Source organism: Arvicola amphibius, chromosome 7 (assembly GCF_903992535.2).
Source record: "Arvicola amphibius chromosome 7, mArvAmp1.2, whole genome shotgun sequence".
In the NCBI taxonomy this organism is placed as follows: Eukaryota; Metazoa; Chordata; class Mammalia; order Rodentia; family Cricetidae; genus Arvicola; species Arvicola amphibius.
In genome coordinates this window covers 17,562,003-17,589,285 of record NC_052053.1, presented here as the reverse complement: position 1 = coordinate 17,589,285, position 27,283 = coordinate 17,562,003, and the positions used below count along the sequence as shown (strand labels likewise).

Sequence of the window (27,283 nt, the reverse complement as noted above, 5' to 3'; positions counted from 1 at the left end):
CTAATGTAACATTTGCATAGTTTATTTGGCAACGGGATACTTTTTGTCCATAACGTTACCTTTTTTGCAAGTAGGAGAGCAAAGGAGAGGAAAAGGCAGAATCAGTCTAGATGAAAGTTGACTGAAGACAAGCCAGAACTGGAAATCATACTTAACTATAATACAGGCAATAACTCATGAGTACGAAACACTGACAATGGAAGTTGGTTTTTAACATATATATTGTTCTAAAGATATATTTGAGAGAAGATTTAGAAATGATATGCCATTTCTTGTGAACACCCTGGGCCCAGTGTGCTGAACTCACCCACGGCTGGATTTGTCTGGTTAGTGTGTTTCCATGCCATCTCGTAGTTGAAGGCCGCGTCTGTATATGCTTGCTCTTTCTCCATAATGTAGCCCATATATTCATAAGCTTTGCAACAAGACTGAGGGGAAAACGGAAAGCATGAACAGATCAAGCTCTGTACCAATCAGATTTCATGGGATGTGAACGACAAGCACAGCAGGCACACGAACCCTTCCAATGGTGGCTCAAGGAGTGGCTTTCAAACTCGACTCTGACACCAAGAACCAGCACAAAGCTTTCAGGAGCAGAATTTGTTGCATAGAAACACATATCATGGTGTGCACGTTTTACTCATATACAGGCGCCCAGATTATTGTGAATTTAAACACATATATAGACTTACTATGGATATATAACTTTCCTTCAAAAATTAACTACTGACTCGGCTCCTGCCCCATATGACCAAGCAAAACATCCTCAGATGCTACGTAATTTTAACCATATAAATGCTGGGATGCTTCTCTAAAGAAAGACTTCCTAAATACCACCAAACTCATGGCACCCAGAATGTACCAGCTTCTAAATCACCCATATATTCAGACACTAGTCATATTTCAAATTGTCATCCTATAATTTAATTTTTAAAAAGTTTGTTAGACAGAGAATCTAATCCATGCCACAGATCGTGAGTGGTTTGAAATAGTTCAAGTCTGTTTTGATCTAGAGAATTTCTCTTCTGTCTCTCTTATCTTAACCAAAAGTAGTACAGTCTTTACAGGAGCATTTACTTCCATGCAGGTTTAGATGACTGCATCTTTGTGGTATTTCTATAATATAGTTCAATAACACTGATAGTTCCTGCTTTTTGCAGTGGTTCTCAACCTTCCTGATATTGTGACCCTTTAATACTGTTCCTCGTGCTGGGTGACCTCCAACTATACTTCATAAGTGTAATTTTGCTTCTGATATGAATTACACTGTAAACATCTGATATTCAGCATATCTGATATGCGACCCCACAGGTTGAGAAATGCTGTTTTAGCGGCTCAGTCTGAATATTTCCTTTATATGCTAACAATTTATTGTAACATTTTTCCTTATTCTAAGACATTTCATCAGTATTTTCATTAAAGCCACTTCCCATTAAAACACAGACAAAATGAACATCTGGAAAGTCCCTTTTACTGCTGAGATGCCCAACCCAGATCTTAATGTTTTGATATTACTTTTTTCATCTCATTTGATTGAAAATACAGTGTACATTTGTATTTAACTTAATTATTGTGTATTCTGTCTCATCCCAGAGTTGTCTTTGTCACAGACATTTTGTTCTTCCATAATAAAGCCCAAGGTATTTGATTTTCTCCCTTTTTGTAATATTCTGTCCATTCATAAACTCATCAAGTTGGAAAAAATAGTGATACTTATCATTGCCTATTACTTGGAAAAAATCTTTACATCAAGATGTTTTACCAAAGAATCGACTCCTTTGCAGTGCAGTTTACAGAAAACCCAGGACAAGGGCTGCATTCTTCCCAATTGTCTGATAAAGAAGTCAGTTTATTAGCACACTGCAGTGTTGACTCATTCTATTTTCTGTTCGTATTTTTAAGGAGTATTGGTTTAACATATTGGATGTGCTTTAATCTGTTGCAGTTGTCATTCCCTTTGGTACTTGGTGTCCCAACTCTGGTTGCTGGACTGTCTTCAGGGTGGCTCCCAAGTGCCTGGCATGACTCTTTGATAGCTTCCTTGCCATCTGCTATGGCAAGATGCTCTAGTGTTGTCTAAGGCTTTCTTGGTCCAAATATCAGTGATTTTCACTTTAAAATTACATAACTCAAGGTCCCTAAGCATTGATTTCGGAGCCTCATGCTTTCAAATAGACAAGCCAAACCAACATGGCTGAATGAAGGCTCTAAAGGAGCAAGCAAGTTTAATCATGGAAGGTGTTGCTGTTTGCTCAGTGTTGACAAAGCTGAGATCTATCTGTGACAGAGTTGTAAATCCTATTCAATGTTGCCTAATATCAGACTAGGCATATAGCATTCAACTGTACAGTAATTTAGATTTTAAAGCTTATTAATGAATATTTTGTTTTCAAGGCCAATTTAAGTTAAATTTGATGAAACTGGTCATTTAAAGAAGCCTACCAATTGATAAATGACTAATGAATTGTAATTTTTAATTTTTAAGACATTATCTTAATACTACTAGGTAATCATAACTCCTCCTTAAAAAGTAAATGACCTCCATTTTATAATCTAATTTGCTTAAAGAAAATACAAAAAATTACTGTGATTAATATTTTTAGCTAATTGGTATGAATCTGTGAATATAAACAGCCTCAACTTTCTAAGTCAAATATAACTATTTCTCAGCAAATACTAATTCATACCTGAACTTTAAATATGTTGATGGTAAGATACCTTCTTTATGTGTATGAACAACAGAATGTAAATAAAAAGGGCTTACATTGTACAGACTTGAAGATTTTCCATTTTATATCTAAAAATAAGAACCTTTATTAATTAAATTAGAAGCCTCCATCTCTGTTATGCATAGGGGGTTCTAATACTATGGAAATGACATGCAGCTGCAATAACTTAATCAAAAAGACTTCTTAAAGGGAGGGACAGACGGCCACAATTAACACTCCGCAATTTTCATTAGCTCTGGGATGAGATGGGTAATCATGGCGAATGCTTGACATTCTAAAAGCACTTCCTGTTAAGTAGGGCACCCTCAGCTGAAACTTGAAGCTGCATAAATCTATCTTCCTGTTCCCCTCAAGAGAACACAGCTTCTTTCTTTACCACTCATCACACTCATTTCCTGATTACAGTAAGAATAAACATTTAAAATTCAAGACCCCCTGGGGAAACACCAGGAACTGCCCCATTGCTCTACAGCGGACGCTGACATGACACAGCTGACCACTGTTTCTCAGTCACCTACCCGGTTGTGGCACAGGCACCGCTTCAGCAATTCTTCTGCCATGTCATATTTCGCTGACTGAATATAAATATCAGCAAGCAGCAGCCAGCTCTTTTCCAGGTCCTCGGCTTCAATAGGATTCCAAGTCATTTTTGCAATCCGCTTCAGCTGGTTTCTGGCTTTTGGAGTCTGTTTTAAGATCATATAAGCTGTTGCCATTCCCAAGAGAGCTGGGATATGGTCCTTCTGTAAGAAAGCTAAACTTTAGATCACAAGAAGCACCTCCCGGGCAGCAGCAAACACCTGCTAGGAACTCACCTGTGCCTCTGGCTGCGTGCAGGGTAAGTGACTATCACTCTTCCACACAGCAAAGGATCCCCAGGAATCCACTATGAGGAAATCAATAAACCTGTGGCCCAGGTGGATTCACAAACTATGCAGATGCTGAAGCTCAGTCCCAGCAACCAGTGCAACTTCATCTCTAATGGGATTGACTGCCTGATGTAGTTTTGTACAGAAACAGAAAGACTGAAATCTGACTCCACTGTAAGGCTTTCCGAGTTAAAGTTTTGCCTCCTTGGTTCTTTTCACCTGTCAAACAGGAGTAACACTTTCCCGTCCAAATGATGGACCTTACTGCTATTTTCCCGCTTTTATTGACAAAAAACTTTTCCCAGTGAAGTTTGGCTAATAAAATGCCATAAATAGGAGTGCCCCAAATCATTTGTACAGTCCATGAAATACTCATGGTTTAAAGCAGACTTCTAGATGTAGAGCCTGCACTCGCTTGATAGGGTCGATAAAGCACAATATTCCTTCAGATAAGGTTAAAGTCCCAAAACGTCAGACTTCTGTAATGCCAAGAAGCTAAAAAGAACTGGCACACAAAAGGGGCTGTTAGAAACTACCCAGAACACGGACTTAAGCAACAGTGTGTAAATCCCTGACTAAGCTCAGTGGAGGAATCACAATACTTTGAGGAAGAAGGTCTCAGTTTAAAGCTCGGAGAGCAGAAATGTAATGGAGGAGAGTGTAATGTTGTGGCAAGTCCTCTCTCTCTCTCTCTCTCTCTTTCTTTCTCTGCATGTGTGTGCATGCTTGTGTATCAAGACCAGATGCTGATGCAGGTGTCTTTCTCAGTCACTTTCCAAATATTCATTTCTGAGTCAGGGTCACAAACTAGACATGAAGTTCAATGATTTGGTTAAGGCTGTGTAGTCAATAACTCCAGAGATCCCAGGACCCCCAAGTGCTTGGACTACTGAAGGGCACCTCTACTTCTCTGACTGATATGTGGGTATGGGGAGTCTGAGCCCATGCTTGATTGACAAGCACTTTACCAACACAGCCATCTTCCAATCTCCATAGCTAAGAGTTTCTGAAAACCGAGTTCGAATCTTAGCAGTAGACCATCGGGCCTCTTTCTGACCTCTGATGTGGACTCAGCATTTTCTGGGTACACACAGCTTCTTAAGCGCAATTCCTTTACTCTCAGCCACCGCAGAGGACAAAACTCAGGGTAGGCCAATACAGTGCCAACATGATCTCTACAGGGGTTCAGTGGGCCCACAAAAGCCAGTGGGCCAGTGCAGCATGGCCTCGTGCACCGTGCCTCTTCCCCCATGACTTCCTGTCATGTTCCTCTGAGCGACACAGTGCTCTGAATTAGACATCGCGCTGCCTTTGTTCGTACTTCCCTTCATTCAGAATACTTTGCCCACTTCTATCTGTAAAAATGCAAATTTCCCAAGACCTTGAGCCACAGCTGTTTCTAGAATCCCAGCTCCTTTACAAGAATTTCCAACTCTCCTTACAGTCCCTTCCATTTGCAGCTACAAGGGAGATTAGAACACATTTTCTGGATTCAGATAACCATTATATTCAGTATGCTTCTCTTATTTTTTCTGAAGATTATGAAAATTTGAAAAGAAGAATACACTATTTATTCCTGTGATTCACACTCTGCTGAATCCCGACTGGCTGCTTAATGAATAGTCATTGTAATGAATACACTGCCTATGAGTTACATGAAAAAATGCAATGCAAACACCACGTTCCTGAATTTTAGTTCCCCCATCACCATCTCTTGGCTCATCCAGTTAGTAAACAGATTTGCAGGTAATACCCGAGTAACACAGACAGGCAGGCTAAAAACAGTGCAGTCTCTTCTCCATAGAAAACCCTGCTTAGTCTCTCGATAAAAGAGATGCAAGGCTAGTAGTCACTGCACCTGGCTTTTATTTCTCTTAAGCTTTACAAGAGAATGATGGATTTACTCAGTAAAAACTCATGACTATGTGATAGACTACCTCTCACAGCAGTCGGTGGCTGGGACACCTAACTGCAAATTGAACCTTTCAAAATTCTTTTATTTTGCATGAACATTCCAATGCCAATTTTTTCAGTAGCTGACAATCTGTTACAGAATGCCAATTCGGGGAGGCCTATTCTTTTCTTAGTTTTAAAAAACAAAACCATATCACAGAAACAATGTATTGATGGAATATATATTATTTTATTTATAAAATATATTTTAAAATATATTTTATTTCTTTATAGTAATATATATAAGATGACACAGTGAATTACTGTTGACCTTGAAGTCAGACTGCTCATCTTTAAAATGGGAGCAATAATCATGACAGCCTCCCTTCCAAGAGTCATGGTCTGAAAATTAAGCTGTATTTTAGTCTTATAAATTCTATATAATATATGAATATTATATCCTTATTATGACCTGACCCATAATATAGATATTAACTAAAGTACTCTTGTTACTTTGCTTTCATTAATGCCTTATGTTAACAAAGAATGACTCTCTTTTTATTGAGTGAAATGCTTAATATCACATTACATAAGTTTTTTTGGACTATTTTTATTTTTGAAACTTTTTATAACGAGAAAATCTATACAAATCAGCTTATTTCTAGATCTGAAAAACCCACTATTTTATGTAAAGGCTTAGATTATCATTCTAAACTAATAATGACTATCAGTACTTCATTTAAGGAGTGTCCACAAATGTCTTTTCCTGGGTTTTGAGCCGGACCTGACATTAACAACATCACACTGTCAATCAAAGAAGGAAATTGAAGCAATCCTGAAAGGTATATTTGGTGGTCTGAATAAAAACGGCCGCCATAGGCTCATAGGGAGCGGCACGATTAGAAGGTGTGGCCTTGCTGGAGGAGTGTGGCTTTGTTGGAGGAAGTGTCACTTGGGGGTGGGTTTTGAGGTTTCAGATGCTCAAGCCAGGGCTGTTGTCTCACTTCTCACTTTTTCCTGCAGATCCAGATCCAGAACTTCCAGCGTCCTCTCCAGCACCATGTCTGCCTGCATGGCTGTTTTCTGCCATGATGAAAATGGACTAAACCTCTGAAACTGTAAGCCAGCCCCAAGAAAATGTTTTCCTTATTAATAGTTGCCATCATGGTGTCTCTACAGCAATAGAAACTCTAACTAAGACAGCTTATCTGCCTTTGTCCCCTATTCCATCCTTCAGGGCATGGGGCAATATTTTTGACAACATCATCTTAGTATTTACAGAAGGGTTCTGCTCTGCTCTCTGTGGTGCTGATGCTGAGGTGGGCTTGCTGTTTTGTCTTATAGTGGTTTACAGTGATAATGAAGCTGCCATCTAAACAAGTCTGCACGAATCCATGGCATTTTATTCTCAGGGTCCTGGAAAGTGGCCAGTGGGACCACAGGAAGAGAATTTTGGTAGCCTATCTACCATTGTGACCTCCAAGTCAAACACAATCAGAAACACTTTTGATATCCTATGAGAAAAACATAATCTTGAGTTTCGGGGGTCTAGGGCATTGTTCGGTGGATGAGAAAGAGATCAGTGATGATAGCTAGAAACAGGTGTTACTAACTGTGACTGTCCTTTCCTTAGCAGTACTGTGTACAGGAAGGGAAGGTCTGATCAAACCCTAGGGATAGGGATAAGATTTGAGTGAGACAGGAAAAGAAAAAGGAAATAACAATAAGAAATATTCCAGGAGATAATTTCAGTGTTGCTAGAGAAAAATCATTTGTATAACTGAATTACATATCAGTGCTGATTCCACTCAGCTCTCCAGCTGGAGAAGCTCCAGGTACACCCGAGTGAGAAGGTGGACCAGCTGGGCAGCATTCATTTTCACTTCGTAACTTAGACTCAGCCATAGCTACGGCATGAAAAGCCTCCAGAACACAAGGTTCTTTTTAGAATTACCTGTGCTCTTGTGAAGAATTTCCTTTCTGTAGAATTAATTTCATGTTCCCTTAGAAACTAACACACCAAAATGGATGGTACATTATGTAAGGTTACATAAAAATATGTGTCTACTTTTTGTTAAGCATCAGTTATTAGGTCATGTTCGGAAAATAATCAGCTACCCCAAACAGCACTTTGTCTTATCAAGAGGAGGCCGACAAAGCCGCAAAGGAAAGCCACTCACCTCCGCGGCTGCGATTTCAGTGAAGGTGTTCAGTGCCTGCTCCACACTGGACTTCTGCTTGGTGGCCATTAGACAGCAGTTTTCCATGACGCGGAGCTGCAGGCGCCCCTGGACAGTCTGAGGCTTTAGTTCCTTCAAGAGCTTCTCTGCCGTCCGCACTGCTAACTGCACAGACTCCTGCTTCTCCGTCGAACTACTGTGGACGTGAAGAATAAATCAATAAATATATATGTCTGCCACTCATGGCACAAAATAGACTGATATTAGAACTCAGGGCACTGGTTCCTCTTTATCATTCATGCAAAGAATTCTTGGTGAAGACCATACATTCATTCTCTTCTAATACCAAGAGATGAAGTATAAATTAATTTTAACCAAAATTACTATCTCCTCAGTGAGATACCATTAAACCCTGAATCACTCTAGAATGAAAACCTGACAATATCTATACATGGTAAACATACTTTATGATCATACTTGTGCTGCAAATACTTTACTTACTGAGACAGCTCCCCAGGGCCAGTCATCACTATTACCTCATGGACTGTGTTTATTATGGTTGTCAAATTCTGTCCCTTACTTTATTGTTGACAGAGGAATTAGAGGAATGCCCTTGTAATCCATCTATTATGATTTAGGAATGAAAAGCATTTCCTGCCTAATTGTTTTAACTTTTAATATTGAGATAAACACCACGACTAGGATAACTTATAAAACATACTGTTTAATTTGGCTATCTCAGAGTACTAAGAGTCCATGATCGCATAGCAAAGGAAAGTTGAGAGCTCACATTTTGATACACAAACACAAAGCAGAGACAGCACTGAGAATCTCCAAGTATTTTGAAACCTCAAAGCCCACCCTCGGTGACACACCTTCTCCAGTAAGGCCACACCGCCCAATAATTCCCCCAAAGTTCTACCAACTGGGCACCAAATACTGAAATATATGAGCCCATGGGATTCGCAGTCATTCAAACTACACACTGAGATGGAAAATCATTATTTTCATCCATCTGTCTGTCTGTCTGTCTAGTATCATATATCATGATATATTTATCCAATTTGCCTTTTCCTCTGCATCATGCTAGAAGGTGGTTTTCTTTTGATTTCCTGTTGGAAATGTGTCAACTGCTACTCACCCCAGATCCCCATCGAGGTTTTCAAATACTTCACCGCCAATAGTTTCGTTATCTGGATTCAAGCAGATTTCTATCATATTATAAAGTGCATTTTGGCCCCAATCACTATCTTTTCGAGCTTTATTAAAATGTCGAAGGGCATCATTTGGTTCTCCAGTATACCTAATTGTATGATTGAAAAAAAAGCCAACTCAATCACTGATTACAAATTTTATACTAGATCACAATATGCTTCATAAATAAATCTATTAAAACACTTCAAATTGCAAATTTATTTCTAAATATGAAGAAAAGCCTTTTCTACTTTCTGTACAATGAAGGGAGAAAATCATTATGATGTAGGATTTATCTGACAAAAGATTTACCAAAAATGTAATCCTTTACAGTACTGAAATCCTGGCTCCAATTTTGATCTGGAGTTGTATTTCTCGGCCATTGAAAAAAATCTAGGAACATCTTCAAGTTTCCCACATCTTCTCAGGAGATCAATCAAACGAGACAAAGTCATAAAATTATCTAGAAACAAACAATGTTTCAGATATAGATAACATGCTAAGACATTTGGTCTAATTGCTATGATTCTACTTTATTAATGTAGAATTTACTTCAAATGAAACACAATGTAATCATCAAATGATTGCTTTATGTGCTATAACTTCCTAATGAGATGCGTAGCCTTGATCATCTATCAAATGATACCTGTTTTCCTGGCCTGGCTACTGTGGAAGAAGGCGTAACACGAGCATGTCTAGAAAAAGCTTCATTTTGTTGCTACTTTCCATTTTCCTGGAGTCAAACCTCCTAGAGAAACTCTTAATCTAGGTCATCTAAAATCTGAAATGCAGGAAGAGGGGTTGACAACTGTCTGAGACTATTTAAAACTGCTTGCAGATGGAGGTGGTAACAGATGTGTGTCCTGGTGATTAAGGTGGGCAATCAAGGTTTTATTCCGAATTTATTTAATGGGTGAACTGCTAAAGACTAGACTCAGTGGACCGAACTGCAGCCTTACCATAGTAGTTGCAGGATTTTAATCTGATTATACCTTTTCCTAGAGGAAATAATTAATTCAGTTCTCTGGTTTCCAATAGAAAGTAAAACTTTCTATTAAGTCCCTCCCAGCTTTCCCTTACCAGTAATGCACTAGGATTTGAGGATGATTTTTACTAAGATTCCTGAACACCAGAAGAGGAAAAAATACACAAAGTTGTGTGTGAAGTAGAAAAAACTGACTCAACTCATGACATAGAGAAGAGGAAAGTCATATTTGCATGACCAATGGTAAAGTATTTGTAAATAGAATTTGGCTTAATCCCAGCACTCGGGAGGCAGAGGCAGTTGGATCTCTCTGAGTTTGAGGCTAGTCTGGTCTACAGAGTGAGTTCCAGGACAGCCAGAGTTGCACAGAGAAACCCTGTCTCAGAAATAAAAATCAGCCAACACTTAGGATTTTGATTTTGAGTCAATATTAAATAATAAATATTTTCCAATTGTCAAGGAGTCAATTGTCAATGCTACGATTTTAACAGCTGCCTGACAGTATATTACATTAGTAGGTGATTTCTCTGGGAGTTTATTTTTAGGTTGTAGGGCTCCTCTGTTTCAATTACCATAGGGCTCATTAGGACTTTATTAAACCTCTTACACACACTACTACGAGAACTTTCTTAGGGTGAATTCACAGGACTAAAGCATCTATTTGAGCAAACAAACATAACCCCCATTTTTAAAACAAATTATCCTTGATTTTAACTTTGAAAAAGTTAAATTATATGATGTATCCATACTCTTATGAGACCATGCCTGGAGCACTAAATAAAACCTCAACCAGATGTTTGTGCATTTTACAGCAGTGCTACTCACAACAACCAGGAAAGGGGCACTACCCATATATCCATTAAAGATGGCAGATAAATGTGATATAAGCACACATAAGACATTAGTTTCTGGAAAATGTAAGCAAACTCTTAACATAACAAGACGGATGAACTCCGAAGACTAAGCTAGGTGAAATAAGCCAGACACATAGACAAAGCTGCAGGTTATCGTTAGCCACGTGGACTTGCTAAGAATCACAGACAGCAAAATGGAGATTGTCAGCAGAGGAAATAGACAGAAGAGAACTGGGGCCCAAAGTCACAGTTTGGCAAGATTACACAAGCTGGGGTGGTTACCATGGCTTCACAACAGTGTCAGCATACATGCATACAGTCACTGAACTGTAGGCTTAAAAATGGTTGGGATGGGGCTGGAGAGACGGCTCAGCAGTTATGAGCACTAGCTGCTCTTCCAGAAGTCCTGAGTTTAATTCCCAGCAACCACATGGTGGTTCAAACAATCTACAGTGGGACCTGATGCCACTATATTTCTGGTATAAGTTGTATGTGCAGATACAACACTCATACATAAAGTAAATAAATCTTAAAAAAAGAAAAAAATGGGTGAGATGGTAAATTTTATGTTGCACAATTTGTCAGAATAAAGAAATTAAGAAAAGAACTTTGGAAGATTTGCATCTATTCAGTTACACATCTGAAAAACAAGCAAATTCTTGGCCCTCTCCAAAACCTAAATTTGAGTCTATAGATTCTGTGTATCTTGCCTTGTGGTGTCATTATAAAGAACAGAAATTTAGGAAAAGAAAATTCAAAACTGGCCTTTTCTTTTAGCAGTGTGAAGACAAATAAATAAATTATCTCTACCTAAGGACTAATTTTTTTTTCTTAAAGTAAATATAATATCAACCTTCAGAGCACTGCAGAAATGAAATCAAATGAAGGTACGGAAGAGGTTTGTAAGCTTCCAATACATTTACAAGTCTTTGTACAATAGGATGCATAGTCCGTCATAAAGCCAGAGGCTAAAAGTAGAATTCAACTAAACAAGGACTAAAAGTTAACTACCTGGCTGAACTTCTTGTGTGCTATTGCTAATATGCATGAGACATATTTTGCAAATATGTGCTTTCAACACTGGGAAGCCAGTTTCTTGAAAAATTCTCTCCTTCTAGTATTGCTGAAATGTAGTCATCATTAGCTCAAGTAATAAGGACCACAGAAAGACTAAACTACATTGTGTTATCTTTTTATTAGCATTGGCATTTGAGAGAATGAAGCATTTTCATTCTTAAAAATGGCAATATCTGATGACGTAAAAATTGTGCGCATAAGAGTGGTGCTATTTGAGAGAGGGAGGGGATGCGAGTAGCAGGGAGAGGGACAGAAAGGGTTAATGGAAATGAACATGGTGGACTTAGTATATACATCCAGGAAAATGCCATGTTGGCTTCACCGTGCCATCATCCTTGCATTTTTACATGGGTTTTTTAGAGATCCACAGTATCTCCCCATCCCCTACTTTTGTGTCTTTTTTTTTTTGAAAAAAACTATTTCTTCATAATTTCAATGTAAGGACATTGTAATCGAGCAATACTAAAAGACATGAACTCAACTTTGCACAATTACTATACACTTGTAAAAAAGAAGGAACATGTTTATTTATAAATGTTCCGAAGCAACCAGCCTACCAACTCAATAATTATCAGCTGTCTACAACAAATGCTGGTGTTGAGGAACAGAAGCCTAGGTGAGAGAACACCCATGTGACACAAGAGGGGTTCTCTAAAGGGGTTCTTGTCAAAGAAACGCCAGTGTGTAAGGGCAATATGGCCAAGAACAGCTAAACCTACTCAGGAGGAAACCAAGTCTGTGTTTCAAAGAGATAAGATTGGGTAATTCCTTCGTAGCAATATGAAATGGCAACAGCTTCAGGAAGAACGAAAACAACCTGTGGGAGATTAGAAGAAAGGGCAGGAAAGCCATGATGGAGGCCTACAGGAAATAAAGGTGGGTTTGGGCAAAGTGAGCAGAAAGAATATGAAGCGGCTCATATCTGAGTACTGTCGTTGTAATGTGGGAGACTGGGAATGGAATTCCCTTTCAACTCCTTGCATTTTCTCATTTAGGTGAGGGGAAGGAAAGTGGTAGGAGTGCCAGAAATTTGAGGAGACAAAAGAAAACGTGAAAAGCAGTTGGAATGGTGAAGGCACTCGAGTAAAACAGGGGTACCACAAGGCAGGCCAGCCAGGCGAGGCTCACCATTACAGACACCAACAGACAGTGGGCATTTTCCTAATGGCCATCTGAGCTACTCAGACCCAAGTGTGGGATTAGCAGAGTCAGATTCAAGCAGCTTCTCCTTCCCTAACAGTTGATAAGCTAAAGAGGAAAACAAACAAAACCTAAACAGACAGCGGGGTGATTACATTTGAATGAAAACATCAGCGTGCACTTACCTGGCTGGCGCTCTAAAAGCTGCCGCAGGTGAAACACCGCTTGTTCGTAGTCCTGTTGTCTGAACATGAGGTCAGCCATCAGCTGCAAAGACAAACTGGCTCTAAAAACAGTCCACATGCTTTTACAAAGTTTATTCTTTTAAAGAAGATTTATCCCTATAAAAATATTTATGAAAAATAGGACAAGAATTTGCAAAAAGCTAATCAAGCATGCAAACCAGATTGCTCTGTTCACAAATTTTTATTTTGAGGGAAAAAACCCAAAAAATGTTTCACATGGTGACATAAAAATAAATTTGAAGGGACAGAGAGATGGAGTTTAAGAGCATGCACTCACTGCTCTTTTGGAAGTCCCAAGTTCAATTCCCAGCACCCACGTGGGCAGTTCATAACCACTTCCAACTCCAGTTCCAGGGTGACCCAATACCTCTGAACTCCGAGGGCACGGGACTGAAGTGCACACCCCCTATTATCCTTACAATATAAATAAAAATTATAAACATATATCTATAACACCAATTCAAAGGTTATTTAACATTCCACTGTGCTACTGTAGAAACTTGCCTCACTATGATAGAGTGGCAATAATAACATAAAAAATGTTACATATATTTCAAGTGGAAAACATGCAAGACCTGCTGAGATTTTTCCATGTGTTTTAAAGCAGGATGGGTTATATTCTACATAGTTGTAATGAGCCTCATACAATGTCACGCACATGAGATTTAAAAGTTGAAACAGCTTCGATCCAGGTAGAAAAGAAGAACTGTGTAAAACAAGACAGTGATACATCGAGGTTTTGCTATTATCTATCTATCTATCTATCTATCTATCTATCTATCTATCTATCTATCTATCTATCTATCTATCTATCATCTATCTATCTATCTATCTATCTATCTATCTATCTATCTATCTATCATCTATCTATCATCTATCTATCTATCTATCTATCATCTATCTATCATCTATCTATCTATCTACCATCTATCTATCTATCATCTATCATCTATCTATCTATCTATCTATCTATCTATCTATCTATCATCTATCTATCTATCTATCTACCTATCTATCTATCATCTATCTATCTATCTATCTATCTATCTATCTATCTATCTATCTATCTATCTATCTATCTATCTATCTATCATCTATCTATCTATCTATCTATCTATCTATCTATCTATCTATATCTATCTTCTATTTATCGATGTATCTATTATCTATGTATGTATGTATGTATGTATGTATGTATCTATCTATCTATCTATCTATCTATCTCTCTGTCGATGTACTGCTTCTGTGACCCCAGAAGTCTACTGGAATCTTACATTAACCCAGAATGTCAAATTCAGGGTTTAACAGGTCTCATGAAGGATGACCACAGAACTACACCTGTCCAACATGCCCCACAGGCTCCCAAGGGAAAGCAGAGCGCAGTCAAATTTGCTGTCACTCCTGTAACTGTGTGGCTAATGAATGATCTTCAGTATTTGTCGGAAGACACGCCCATGTTAGCCATAGGTTGTACTTCCATAAGCAAAAATGAATAGCACCTCATATCCAGTAACAGTTCTATGGTAAATTTGCACATTCCAGTTGCTTGAGCAGAGAACTCCAGACTGACCATGGTGGCCGGTTCACTATCCTGGTCCCTCTGGAGAAGCAGTGCACAGTGCCGCAGGGAGGCATCAAGGTCTTCTTGGGCCAAGTATAACTGTGCCAGTTCCAACATTATCTAGGCGACGAAATCAAGACAGTCAGAAACTGGTTTCAAAATAAAATGAATGAAATGTCTGGATAAAATTAAACTTCATGTGTTTGAAACTCATCACAGTAAAAATGTCACGCACAATAGACCCTGTAAACGATAGGCACATTCGTCTCTACTCTTCAGGAATAGACTGAAAAGCAGGTGATAACTCACTTCAAAGACAGGGAGACAAAAGGCATTGCTGATCTTAAAGCTGGACACTGCATTTCAGTGCAGACTTCTCTGGAAGGGCCATGGCAAAGCTCTTTAAACCTGCTGTCTCATTGTAAAGTGAGAAAGGATCAACTAACAGTGGCCACACAGGCTTCTGAGTCAGAACTACTGTTCCTCCTCTTTTGTCACCACTGGACAGGGTGCCTGCCTGGAAGGCCTTTCCGAAGACTATTCCAGCAGTGACCACACTGAGTCACTACGGTCACCTTCAGTCCCCGCACCAGGGAACCATCCAAATACAGATGCTCAAGTGGACAGCATGCTTACCTGACTGAATCAAACTGCCTAGCTTGAGATGGCTGTGATTAAAAAGGAGCTGTAAACTAAGTATGAAGACACAGATGAATATTTGCAATAGAGCAATTGCAGATTTCGTTTACATTGGTTATTCCACTACACATTTTGTGTTTGTGGTGGATGTGTGCAGGGAGGCTCGAGTTCCACATCAGGTACACTTCCACTGATCACCGATTCAGAGAGGCTGTCTTTCTAGAAATCCCGTGATCCTCCTGCTCTGACTCACCAGTGGGATTGAGATGTGTGCTGCTGTGCCCAGCTATTTAACACAGCTTTGCGGTGGGTGTAAAGCGTCAATCTGGGTCCTTATGCTTGTGTGGCAGGCACGTCACTGATTGTGCCAACTCTGCAGTCCCTCCAGAATAAGGCATCACCAGGCTTTTTGATTTTCTACTACTGGGGATTGAGCCCAGAGCCTGGAACATGCTAGGGAAGCAATCTACTGTGGAGCTCTACCCCAGTCCCATATGCGTTCTGAAAGCTTTCCAGAAACAGTATTGATTTTCTAAAACCTGTTTCCTACTGTTTTTTTTTATTGTCAAATAATCTTTATTAATAATCTTATGAGGCTTCTGCATCTAAGCAAACTAGATGACACCCGGAATAAAAGGTACTTACAATGTTTGTGATAGTACTGACCTTACTATCTGTTTCACAATGAACCAGGGCCTCTCTATAAAACGTAATTGCCTTTTCATAGTCTCGCTGAGCAGCAGAGTGTTTTGCAATCTCTGCACAAATTTCAGCTGCGAAGTGCTTCTGGGAGGGAACGGCATCTGGCTGCTCCATCTGAACGCGCTTCAGTATCCGAGTCTGCAGTTCACGAGCCTAGAAAACAGTAAGCATTGAAAAAGGAGAAAGAATCAGAAAAGGGAAACAAGCGATTTTCGACAGGTCATATGACAATGTAATTTTGCAGTGTCATATAAATATCAATATGAGCATTGATAGTCTGTGAGCCTTATGAAGATCTCAAACATGCAGCGACTAGCAAATTAGCCAGCAGGCAGTATCTGCCCAACCAAAGTACTGCAATATTGAGTATTTTTCTATGTTATAGGGATGAACACAGGAAAAAAAGTCACAAAAGGAAGCAGCGACAAAACAATTAGAAAGGTCACTAGATGCTATCAGTAAATAACTATAAATGCTAAATGTTTACTATATTAATGAAATAAAATAATAAATTGAAATATTGGTAGATTATAAGTAACAAGTACACTGCATGTTGATAGCTTATGAACTAATTAAATATTTTTGTAAAGAAAAAGCCATACCATAACCCAATCAGGCTATTGAACTGTGCTTTTCTACACTTGGGAATCAATGATTTATTCAGAAGGGATGGAAACAAAACACAGCAACTAGCTACCCACTGTCAAGAATTATCTCTGTTATAAGATATAAAAACTAACAAAGATACGATAGCAACAGAATGAAAAGCCCTTGAAGTTGCCTAAATGTCTGCTGATGGGCAAATCACCTGTCAGTGTATAGAAACATATGCTAAGCACATGCACCTTAGAACGAGGAATCTTCACCTGTGTAAGAACAGCAAGCTGATTGCTAGATTGGAAAAAATGCTGTTTTATCCATACTTCTGGCTTGGAGAACATTAATAAGCGGGAGAGAATGCCTATTCTTTAGTGTTTAACAAGCAGACTCGAGCCCTGACTTATTATCATTTTTCATAAATATAAGAATTGACTAATATCTGAGAGTTATGTTAGTACACCACATTAATAGACACAAAAGAGGGCATATAACCATCTTTTTTTTTTTCGAGACAGGGTTTCTCTGCAGCTTTTTTGGAGCCTGTCCTAGAACTAGCTCTTGTAGACCAGGCTGGCCTCGAACTCACAGAGATCCGCCTGCCTCTGCCTCCCGAGTGCTGGGATTAAAGGCGTGCGCCACCACCGCCCGGCTCTTAACCATCTTGATAGAATAATGACTTTCACTTTCCTATTAAAAATTGTTAGTAAACAAGAAAGTTAACTGAAAATCATTTAACTACTTTAGAAAATAACCAAAGAAATGCAAAACTTCTACTTTGAAAATCACCAAGTACAGGAAGAATGAAAGAGGAAAGTAAGTGGAGACATTCAGCACTGAACTCACACACGAGTCATACCACTTTCCCGGGTCATTGAGCTGTAGCAGAAATAAAATGGTGAAGCATCCTTGTCTGTTACAATTGCAGGGTCTTATGTGGACCGTTTTTTTAGGCACTGAATCTTTATTTTTTTTGGTACATGCTCTGGAACTATCGGGTCAACAGGGAGTATTTTCAGCACGCCTCCCCGCCCTCGGCCCACAGGCACACACACTGTACCTGCTGTAAGGCAGCAATTGCATCACCGGGTCTTTCCAGTTTAGAGTAGACTTTTGCTAGAAGGACTTGGGACCGCCCATCCTCCATGAGAGCTGACAGTTCATTTACTAGGAATGGAATGGAAGGGGGATGATATCATCTTTAATACCTGTCCATATTTCTCTACATTAAAAAACTGGTCCTAAAAAGATTTTGACAATAAATAACTTAACATTTTATATAGTTAAAGTATAGCAAAATCTTAAAAAAAATTTAGGATAGTAATTGGCTGGAAGACAATGTAGAGCACCAAACAGTAATTGGCATTTGTTTTTAGACACTTTTCAGCAGGTAATCTCATCAGTCACAAGATCGCAACTTTCATTTTTCAGTCCATAAAAATGTCTGTTGAAGCCATTAAAATAGAATAGTCTCTGCATATGAAGGAAACTGCTTTTTTTTTTTATTCTTAATAAGTCACCATCATTAAGGGCCCAATGGGTAATGTTAACAGGTTTGGTTTCTAGTCTAGGCTCATCTCTATTACCCTGTAGAATAATATTACCTACTAGCATTCAAGGTAAAACTTCAAATAAGTCCAGTAAATAATCCAAACAAAGAGGCATGCCACACCACTAAATAAGGAAAAAGGAAGTTTGTTGCCCCATTTATGAAGCATACAATCCAGGCCACAATCTGCTACAAATTTTCATATACATCCTATACCTTTAGATCAAGCACTATTTGTAGGAGTTGGCTCTCTCCTTCTTTCATATGGATCCTGGACTTAAAGCTCAGGTTGCCAGGCATGGCAGCAAGCAGCTTTACCTGACTGAGCCACCTTGCTGGCTCAATCACTGTTTAACATTTCAACTTGCAAAGTAGTATTTGTTTTATAATTAACTTAATCAACAAATCTGGGTAACAAAAACAGCCTAGCATGAGTAAGTTTCCACAATTTCTCATAGCTACTTTACAGGTAAGAAAAGCTGTCAAGTGAGCACAAGTAGCCAACAGTCAGATGCTTGTGAAAGCCCACGGAAGCCAGAGTCTTTGCTCTGGCCTAACTGGAGGGACAGAGGGGCAGGTCTGGCAAAGTATTGTGGCAGAATTTATACTGAAAAGTTTCAGATCACTTCTGGATTCAGGGAGACTTGTAGCAGCAGCTGAGGACAGAAGCAGGCCAGAATGGTGGAAGGAGGGAGACGCAAGCAGCAGGCCAGCCAGCTCCCATCCTAACCCAGGAGAAACAAATAGGGACAGAAGGTAGTGGACACTGAGTCGTGGGAACAGTGAAACACAGAAGTGAGTCGTCAGCTATTTAAATGTAAGGAGAAGGCAGAAGCCAACACTTTGGTTCTTACCAACGAAAAAGGGCAGGGAAGCTGTGATGGATGGTAGGAGGAGGGCTCCATGCAGAGCACACTGGAGAGGTGCATTAGGAATTCAGGGTTAGCCAGCATAAATTAAAGACGTGTGTTAGACGTCAGGTACTAGTGTTTACAAGCTGTGGAAACCTGTATACATGCAGGAATGTGAGCTGTAGGTTGCTGATTTAAGAAATAGGGACAATCAAAAGCTAATTAATACAGTAATGAAATGTGTATGAAGGTACCTGAGGGTGCCTCAGGCTGTGTTCAGCAAACATTCACTAAGCATTTATTACATAAACACAACACAGCTAACATATAAAGCACATTTGTATTTCCTCTATAACCTTAGGCCCTTTGTGTTTAATAGTGATATCTGACCGACCAATGTATACTGTTTGGCATAAGTAAGGAATCACACAGTAAATGTATTTCTAATTAGGAGGATTTATGGGTCAACTTCATTAAAACTAAACTAAGACCATTTGGGAGTATTAGAGAGCTTAGGGTAGATTTTTCTTACAGATGTGAGCATACATGGTGTTAGCAAAAGAAAATCAATGGAATGAAATTAAAGTTTGCTATAGAGTAACATATATGTGATTTATTATGAACTAAAGGTGGCATTTAAAAAACAACTAAATTAAGATTGACTATCCATTTCAAAGATGACAAAGAAAAAAATTATATATAATATAAAGTCCTTAATTCAAAAATAAAGACAAAAAGGCTAGGTAATATCATAAAACTTTTACAAAATGATTAGAAAAGCTTTTTTAAAGAATAAGTAACTTAGAAACCAAAGAAGAAAGATGGTCAGATATAATATATGGTAAGACACAATAAATAACCTTGATAAAACAAACAAATAAACAACAATAAAAAACCCAACAAACGCCAAAAAACACCAGTCCCAACAAGATCATCTACAAAAAAAAAAAAAAAAAAAAAAACCAGGTAAAGGATTAAGGACAAAGAGGATGTACTAAAAACTGCTTGTGATCCATAAACAGAAAGATTAACCTCAGTCATCAAAGAGGTGCACGTTAAAAGCAGGGCAATGTTTTTTTTTTGTCAAATGATACACAGTACCTGGCATTTTTATCCTTAAGACATTATAAGAAAAAAAAACCAACCACACTGAACCTCATAGAAGAGAAAGTGGCAAGTATACTTGAATGCATTGGCCTAGAAGATCACTTCCTAAATATAATCCAAGTAGCACAGACACCGTGAGAAACAATGAATAAATGGGATCTCCTAAAACTGAGAAGCTGTAAAGCAAAGGACATGGTCAACAAGACAAAATGGCAGCCTACAGAATAGGAAAAGATCTTCACTGACTCCACATGGCTGATCTCCAAAATATAAGAAATTGTTCATAAAAAGAACAAATAATCCAATAAAAAATGGGGTACAGACCTAAACAGAGCTCTCAACATAAAAATATATAGCTCAATAAAAACAATAGAAAAAGAAATACAGCAAGTACTTGAAGAGATGACTCAGTGGTAAATATGGCTGCTCTCATGTCTGACAAATAGTTCAATCCCTGAGACATACTTCACCAAGTTGTTCTCTGACCGTAACACCTACCTAATGGCATGAGAGCACACCCACAACACATATTATAAACAACATATATTATAAGAGTAAATAAATGTAAACAATTTAAAAAGCACGTATACACCAAGGATTAAGATGTAAGTATATTGATTGTTATTCTTTATGCTGCCAATGTGGGAAAACAAAATAAATGCTCAATAATACCAGTAAAGTTAAAAATATTACCAAGTTATAAAACACTAACACTATTTGATTAAATGGTATGAATGTAAAGGTACCAGCATATATTTCCTCACATTGTATACAGAAAATATCTGAAAAGTTAATACATTTTTTGAAAAGAAAAATCACAATAACCACATTTATATAACAACACAAACAAATGTATAGAGAATATATATTTAATCACCTTCTACCTATATGGAAAGTAATGAGGGTAAGCAGAGTATTTGGATAGCAGCTGATTTATACATTACTATACTTTTCTAATACCTGTATTTTTTCATGCATGTGTTTGTATATGTGCATGTGTGTATCATGCAGAGGCCATAGTCAATGTCAGGGCCATTCTTCATCCTACCTTTGAGATAGGGTCTCACAAACATGGAGCTGGATAACTTGGACATAGTATCTGGTCAGTATCGAATACAAATCATGTGTGTATTCAGGCATCTGTATGGCCTCTCTTTGGGGTCCACGTCCTTATCTGGAGCCACTAAGAGCACTGCCTGTGCACATTCTCTGTGTTCCCTTTTATAAAGGCTCTGCCCATCTCCCATCTCTCCCTCTTTCTCTCTGTCTGCCTGTCTGTCTCTTTGTCTCTTTCTTCTCTTCTGCTACTCCTGTTCCCAGAGGCCGGTCTCTCCTCTCCCTTCCCTCTTTTCCAATAAAAATCCCCTCCACCTGAGCTCTGTCACATGGCAGCTTTTTTTTTCAAACACGGTCTCTGCTTCCCCATTTCTAAGATTACATTCACAAGGTGATGGGCTTCTTAAAATTTTTCTTTTAAATGTCAGTGCTAGGGATCCGAACCCAGGTCTTCAAGGAAGCATGTTCAATGGAGCTATCTCTGCAACCTCTCAAGACGCTTGAATTCTTTAAAAAATTAATAATTTTATAAGGTCAAGATTATAAAAGTGTTGATGTGCTTAAATACCAGCAATTGTAATTTGTATATGTAATTTTGGGAAATTAAGTTCTAGTATAACATAATGAACTATTTTTTATTAAATTCATTATTAGATTTAAATCACACCCATTTGGCAGAGTTGAGTTCTGAAAGAATAAAAATACATGTGAATTAATATTACCAATCACATGTAAAAATATAAAGAAAATCAATATATAATTATGTATTAGAAAAATAAATGGACTAGATTTTTCAAGCAAGCTTATTTCCAATAAGAATGACTTTCATACCAGGTTCATGAGCTAGAGAATGCTGGAGAACTTTCTCTGCTTTCTCATACAACTTCAGCCTTAGTAGAAGCTCAGCCAGATCATAGCAAAGGCAATTCTGCTGTCCACTCTTCAGAGCCGCTTCGTAATAGGTGATCGCCTAAAGACAGTCCATTTCAGTCAGGTCTTAAAAAAATCAAGGAAATTTCATACATCCCAGGCATAAGTAACATATAAAGAACTTTAGGAATATATCTATGCTTTCAGAGAAGTTGCTTTTCTTAGAGAATCACAGATCATATAGCAATCAGCATTTTCTTACAATAAAGGAATAATGAACAATAGCTGGTAAAATATGTTTAGAGATTGTTCTAGAGGTCAGAAAGCCTTCCTAAATGCATTTGCATTTCCTAGTTGGATTTCTAGTTGGTGTACATACACTTAACAATACAAGAATACACTAAAGAAAGCACTTTATCCCTATTAGAAACAAAAAGACAACCTTCTTGAAGCATACAGCTTGACCAAAACTGGCACAGCCAAAAGAAAAATGATTATGTTACATTATATGATAGAGGAAATGCGATGTTAGTGACTTTATGACCATTATTTGGTTGCAAAGATTGAAAAGAAGCTTAAAGAAATGCTCCGGTCAAAACAATCTTCATAAAATACAACACTGAAGAAAGAAAGTCTCTGGGAAAATCTGATATGACACCAATACCAGTTTGCACACACGAATGTAGAGCTTAATATCAGCAAAGATGCAGAAAATGAGGACTTCTCCACAGCGGGTCGAGATCTCCACAGCAGATGTACTGGCACTGTGAAGCAATTACCTTGGAGTAATTGTGAGTTTTGACAAGTGCTTTTCCAATTTTTCTTGCCAGTGTTCCATCTTTCGGGTTCTGATTTAATGCTTGCTCGTAGGCCACTATGGCTTCTTCGGGCTAACATTGTCAGACACAAATGACAGACATTAACAAACAAATTAACTGGACCCATTAAAGAGCAACATTTCCATAAGTTAGCCCCTTCCAACCTGGAATACTTTTGTTTTAACACAGTATATAGTTCAGGACATACAAGTAGATAATTCTAGATGGAAGATAGAAAGTAGGCTGGATATTCATCACTGCAGGCAGACCCACAGTGACCACACTCTTTGACTATATCAACTCTGCATTTTCTGCCAGTCACCATAACTGTCAGAAGCTCTCTCTCCACCTTTCTGTTTAGAGGAACCTCCAGACACTCTTCTAGCAACATCTCTACTGCAGATAAGAAGATCGCTGAGCTAAGTCTCTATGTGGAAAACATCGTGGAAGCTAACCTTTTATTGCAGTCACTAGAACTCAAATATTAAACATGATGAAAAAGCCAAATTCCTTTTAATAGAAAGTAATACTAATTATAGAGTTCCACATTTTTTTTTAATAAATTTGAGTTAAGTAGAACTAGAAATTTTACCTCTTGAATGTTCATGTAGGCATCACCAAGGAGCAGAAAGGACCGGGGGCTTGGTATTCTTTCAGCAATTTCTCTGGAAATTAGACCAACCCTACTTAGCATATTGAATACTGGTAACATTTACAAACCTGTTAGATATAATGTTGGCTCATGTGCCTCAAGTGTACAGCAGCCTTCAGAATATTGCCAGCATTGCTAGCTTGTTAAAACCACACGCTCTGCATGCATACATTTTCTGCTACATCAAAGGTACTTTCCATTGGCTCTTTCCATTTTCTGACGTGCACGGAGGAGAGTAAAGGTAGACAGTGAACAGACAGCTCCCATTGTCTAGGGGATTCCTTAACAGGAGGAATACATTGTGTTGTCCTCCTATACAACCTGAGCTCTCATCTTCAAGGTAAAAATTATTAGACGAATTACCTCAAAGATAGCAAGTCTTCTGCTTCAGTAGCTGCTGTTTACTTAATTGCAGCAATTAGAATCCTGCAGTCTTCCGGCTTCACCCTACTCGCAAGTGCTCCAATGACAAGTGTGCACCTGGCTTGCTGCTCAGCTTTAAGCATATCTTATCTAACTAGTATTTGCTAGATAAAGCTAACTACTATTTCAACTTTATAGATGATACTAAGGGTGCATGTCCATTGAGGCAGGACCGAGGCCTTCCTCCTGTAGCTAGGCTGAGCAAGGTATCCCTCCGCAGGGAATGGGCTCCAAAGAGCCAGTTTTAAAAAAACAAAACAAAAAAAGTACATGCTCCTGGCTAATCTATCAGATTTTCCTGAAACCAAACCATGCTTTTCATTATCACAGTACAGCACAGCCAAAAGAAACGAAACCTTTTGGTCTCTGTTTTGTTTTTGGAGAGAAGAGTCTTGCTATACAACCTCACTGGCCTGAAACTCTTATGTAGTGCAGACTTCTCTCAAACTCACAGCAATCCTCCTGCCTCAGACTGCTGAGTGCTACAAGCCATCATACTGGGCTCTCATAGGAATAGTATAGAAACATGATTCTGGCCCTTGAACTCCTCACCAACAGAAGGTGCAGGTTTCTCTGAATACTTCTTACCAAGCATTTGAGTAAAATGTCTGGTTAGATCATGGAATATGCCAATGAGCAAGGGCTGACTCGGTCTGCTTATTCAGTCACGTACTTGAGTCTGTGTGGATACTGTTTTGTTTGTGGCAAAGAACAGCAACATGTATGCAGGTAAATTCAAGTAAATCTTAGGGGCTTGGTGTGACAAAGCCATTAGAGCTACTGCTCACTAGAGTCTGGAGCACACTCACAATTTTCCTCTTCTCCAATAGATACACCAAGTATTAAATATGCCTGTCTGCTCCCTGGACTGGTGCTATATATAACATGTTGCTATTAGAGTGTTATCTAACTCTGGCTTTTTCTTTCTTCAAACAACGGAGTAAGAGCTAAAAGGAACATTTGATGAGGGGATTTAAGAAACTACAAGGCCATATAGAGAAGCAACCATGGTTCTGTTTAGGATAAACGCCTTGGTGACAGTGGTCATGGGCAGAAGGAAGAAGGGGACCACCTCCAAGAAAAGACCTATAAAGAATCTGTGACATAAAAAAGACAGAGTGTAAACGAGAGGCTTCATTTCAGGAGGGAAGGGTGCCCTGAAAGTACTTACCTGTAACAGGTGATATATAACATTTTCTCTTTCCTATGCTTCAGGTAAATATCTGCCATTTTTTCTTTGGCTTCTGTAAAATAAGGCTGTTCAGTTGTGACATTCCGAAGCATGCCTAATGCACGCTCTGTATCTCCTTGAGCCAGAGCCAGGTCTGCATTAGCAATAGTGACACGTAATTCTTCACACGTTCCAGAAAACTCATGGATGGCATCTTGCAAAACCTTGGCTGCCTCATGCTGTAAAGAAAAAAAAATTAAAGACTCCTTCAAAACAAATTACCCCAGAGAGGAAGCTCATCTACCTAAACACAATGACTAAGAGATGTCAGTACATTCATGGTATTTACAAAAATAAACTGATACATTTTTAAGTAAAGTCTGTAAGTGTAAGGAGACCAAAACCAGTAGAGGTTATAAATATTAGTCAAGTGATTATTTTCTTACAACCAGGATGACAGCAGTTGCTATACAGAGTCACTGCTATTCCAGAAGAGAATCATAAATTACATGACTTGATTTCATGGTGGTCAACAAGGCAGACACACCGGAAAAGTCATCCAGGCAAATTACATTTAACTTCTAGGCACTTGCAGAATGCACATGTTTTACTGAAAACTAAGGAAAAAGTCTGTTGCTAAATATATACATATATATTATATTATATACATATATATAGAAAATTTTTCAAATAGAACTACAAATCTATGTATTACATATTACACAGGAGATTAGAGAAGTAGTACACACGCACACACACACACACACACACACACACCTCCAATTTGAGCTAACTTACCTGTTCTCCATTTAAGCGGTGAACCTCCACCAACTCAAGAAAGATTGATAATCGATGGCTCGCATCAACCTCAGTTCTGTGCTTTGACTTCGAGGAGGCTCTGCTTTTCCTCATTCCTGGTAGGTTCATTGCCATGTGCAGAGTTTTAATTGCTTCTGCTACCTCTCCCATTTTCTTCTGTGACTGTGCTTTGATTAAATGATATAATGGGTAGTCTCTCACCTGAGGAAAAAATTAGCAATAATTCTCTGGAGTGTATACAATGGAAAAACAGAATTAACAACCTACCAAATGTGATATAGGATTCCTGAGTTTAGCTCATTTGTAATCCTATCCACAACATCTATTTCTGACTTTTTACTTATTCACTTCCTCATAATAATTTTAAATTAAAATTTTATTAGAAAGGACTTGCAAATTAAAAAAGAGAAAAGAAAACCTCACATACTGAAATTAACCAGACCCAAATACTGTACATCTCGACCAACCATGTAGAAGCCTAATCATGCTAACTCTAAAGTCCAGGGAATCTGTGACTCTAGCATCCTCCTGATGTCTAAGAGGTTGAACAACTGATTTTTTTTTTACAGGCTAACAATTACATCCTAAATTTTGAATTTTCAGTAAAGGGATATCTTTATTTGAGGCTCCTCTAGTAGTGATATGTCTCTTTGATTTCTGGAAAAAAATATACATTTCTATTATTTTTACTTTTAATACTAAGTTTTACTTTTAATAGTAGGTTAAAAGCTACTTTTAATACAAAGGTGCTTTCCTTAAACATTGGCCTTCCCTTTTCATACTACCCCTAAACACAAAGTAAAGAATCTTCCACTTGTATCACAGCTGTAAACAGTACACAGAGAGCACAGAAGGGGCTAACAGAGTAGATGAAGAGAAGCCAAAGGAGACGGCTACCAGAGTGGTGGGATGGAAGCCACCAAAGAACGAAGGAGCCTTAGTCCTCCAGTGGCGAGGCTGTGCGCCTGGGGAACTGAATGGACACTCACACCTTACTCCTCATCCAGAGACTGATGCACAGGGCATGGGCACAGCACCGGATGCTCCTCCATTGAGAGATCTATTGTCCCAAGGAAAAGCAGGACTAGCTCTGGACTCTTACTTAGAATCTGAATTCTCCAGCTCATTTACTGGCTTTCCCACGATAATGGAGTGAACCATCAGTTTGACGCTTCTTCTACGAGTCTTAAATAGTGCTGGAAGCATTCAGGAAAAATAACTGAAATTTCATGGATAGTAAGAAGTGTCTTTATAGCTGAAAACCATATATTATTCATTTTGAAAATTATCTGATAATTTTCT

At 38.5% G+C, this 27,283-nt stretch overlaps 1 protein-coding gene across 1 annotated transcript in view; it reads right to left on the bottom strand.

Annotated features, from left to right (window-relative positions):
- Window positions 1-27,283, bottom strand: part of Ttc21b (tetratricopeptide repeat domain 21B) — a 61,103-nt gene that overhangs the window by 7,329 nt on the left and 26,491 nt on the right. Inside the window, exons 14-27 of the mRNA XM_038337985.1 lie at window positions 25,961-26,182; window positions 25,163-25,401; window positions 23,509-23,581; window positions 22,878-22,988; window positions 22,060-22,198; window positions 17,726-17,832; window positions 16,033-16,221; window positions 14,737-14,847; window positions 13,107-13,188; window positions 9,178-9,328; window positions 8,813-8,974; window positions 7,672-7,867; window positions 3,248-3,472; window positions 308-428 (exon numbers count right to left, since the gene is read on the bottom strand). Coding sequence (XP_038193913.1) covers window positions 308-428; window positions 3,248-3,472; window positions 7,672-7,867; window positions 8,813-8,974; window positions 9,178-9,328; window positions 13,107-13,188; window positions 14,737-14,847; window positions 16,033-16,221; window positions 17,726-17,832; window positions 22,060-22,198; window positions 22,878-22,988; window positions 23,509-23,581; window positions 25,163-25,401; window positions 25,961-26,182 — 2,128 coding nt within the window. The remainder of the gene's footprint in view (window positions 1-307; window positions 429-3,247; window positions 3,473-7,671; window positions 7,868-8,812; window positions 8,975-9,177; window positions 9,329-13,106; window positions 13,189-14,736; window positions 14,848-16,032; window positions 16,222-17,725; window positions 17,833-22,059; window positions 22,199-22,877; window positions 22,989-23,508; window positions 23,582-25,162; window positions 25,402-25,960; window positions 26,183-27,283) is intronic.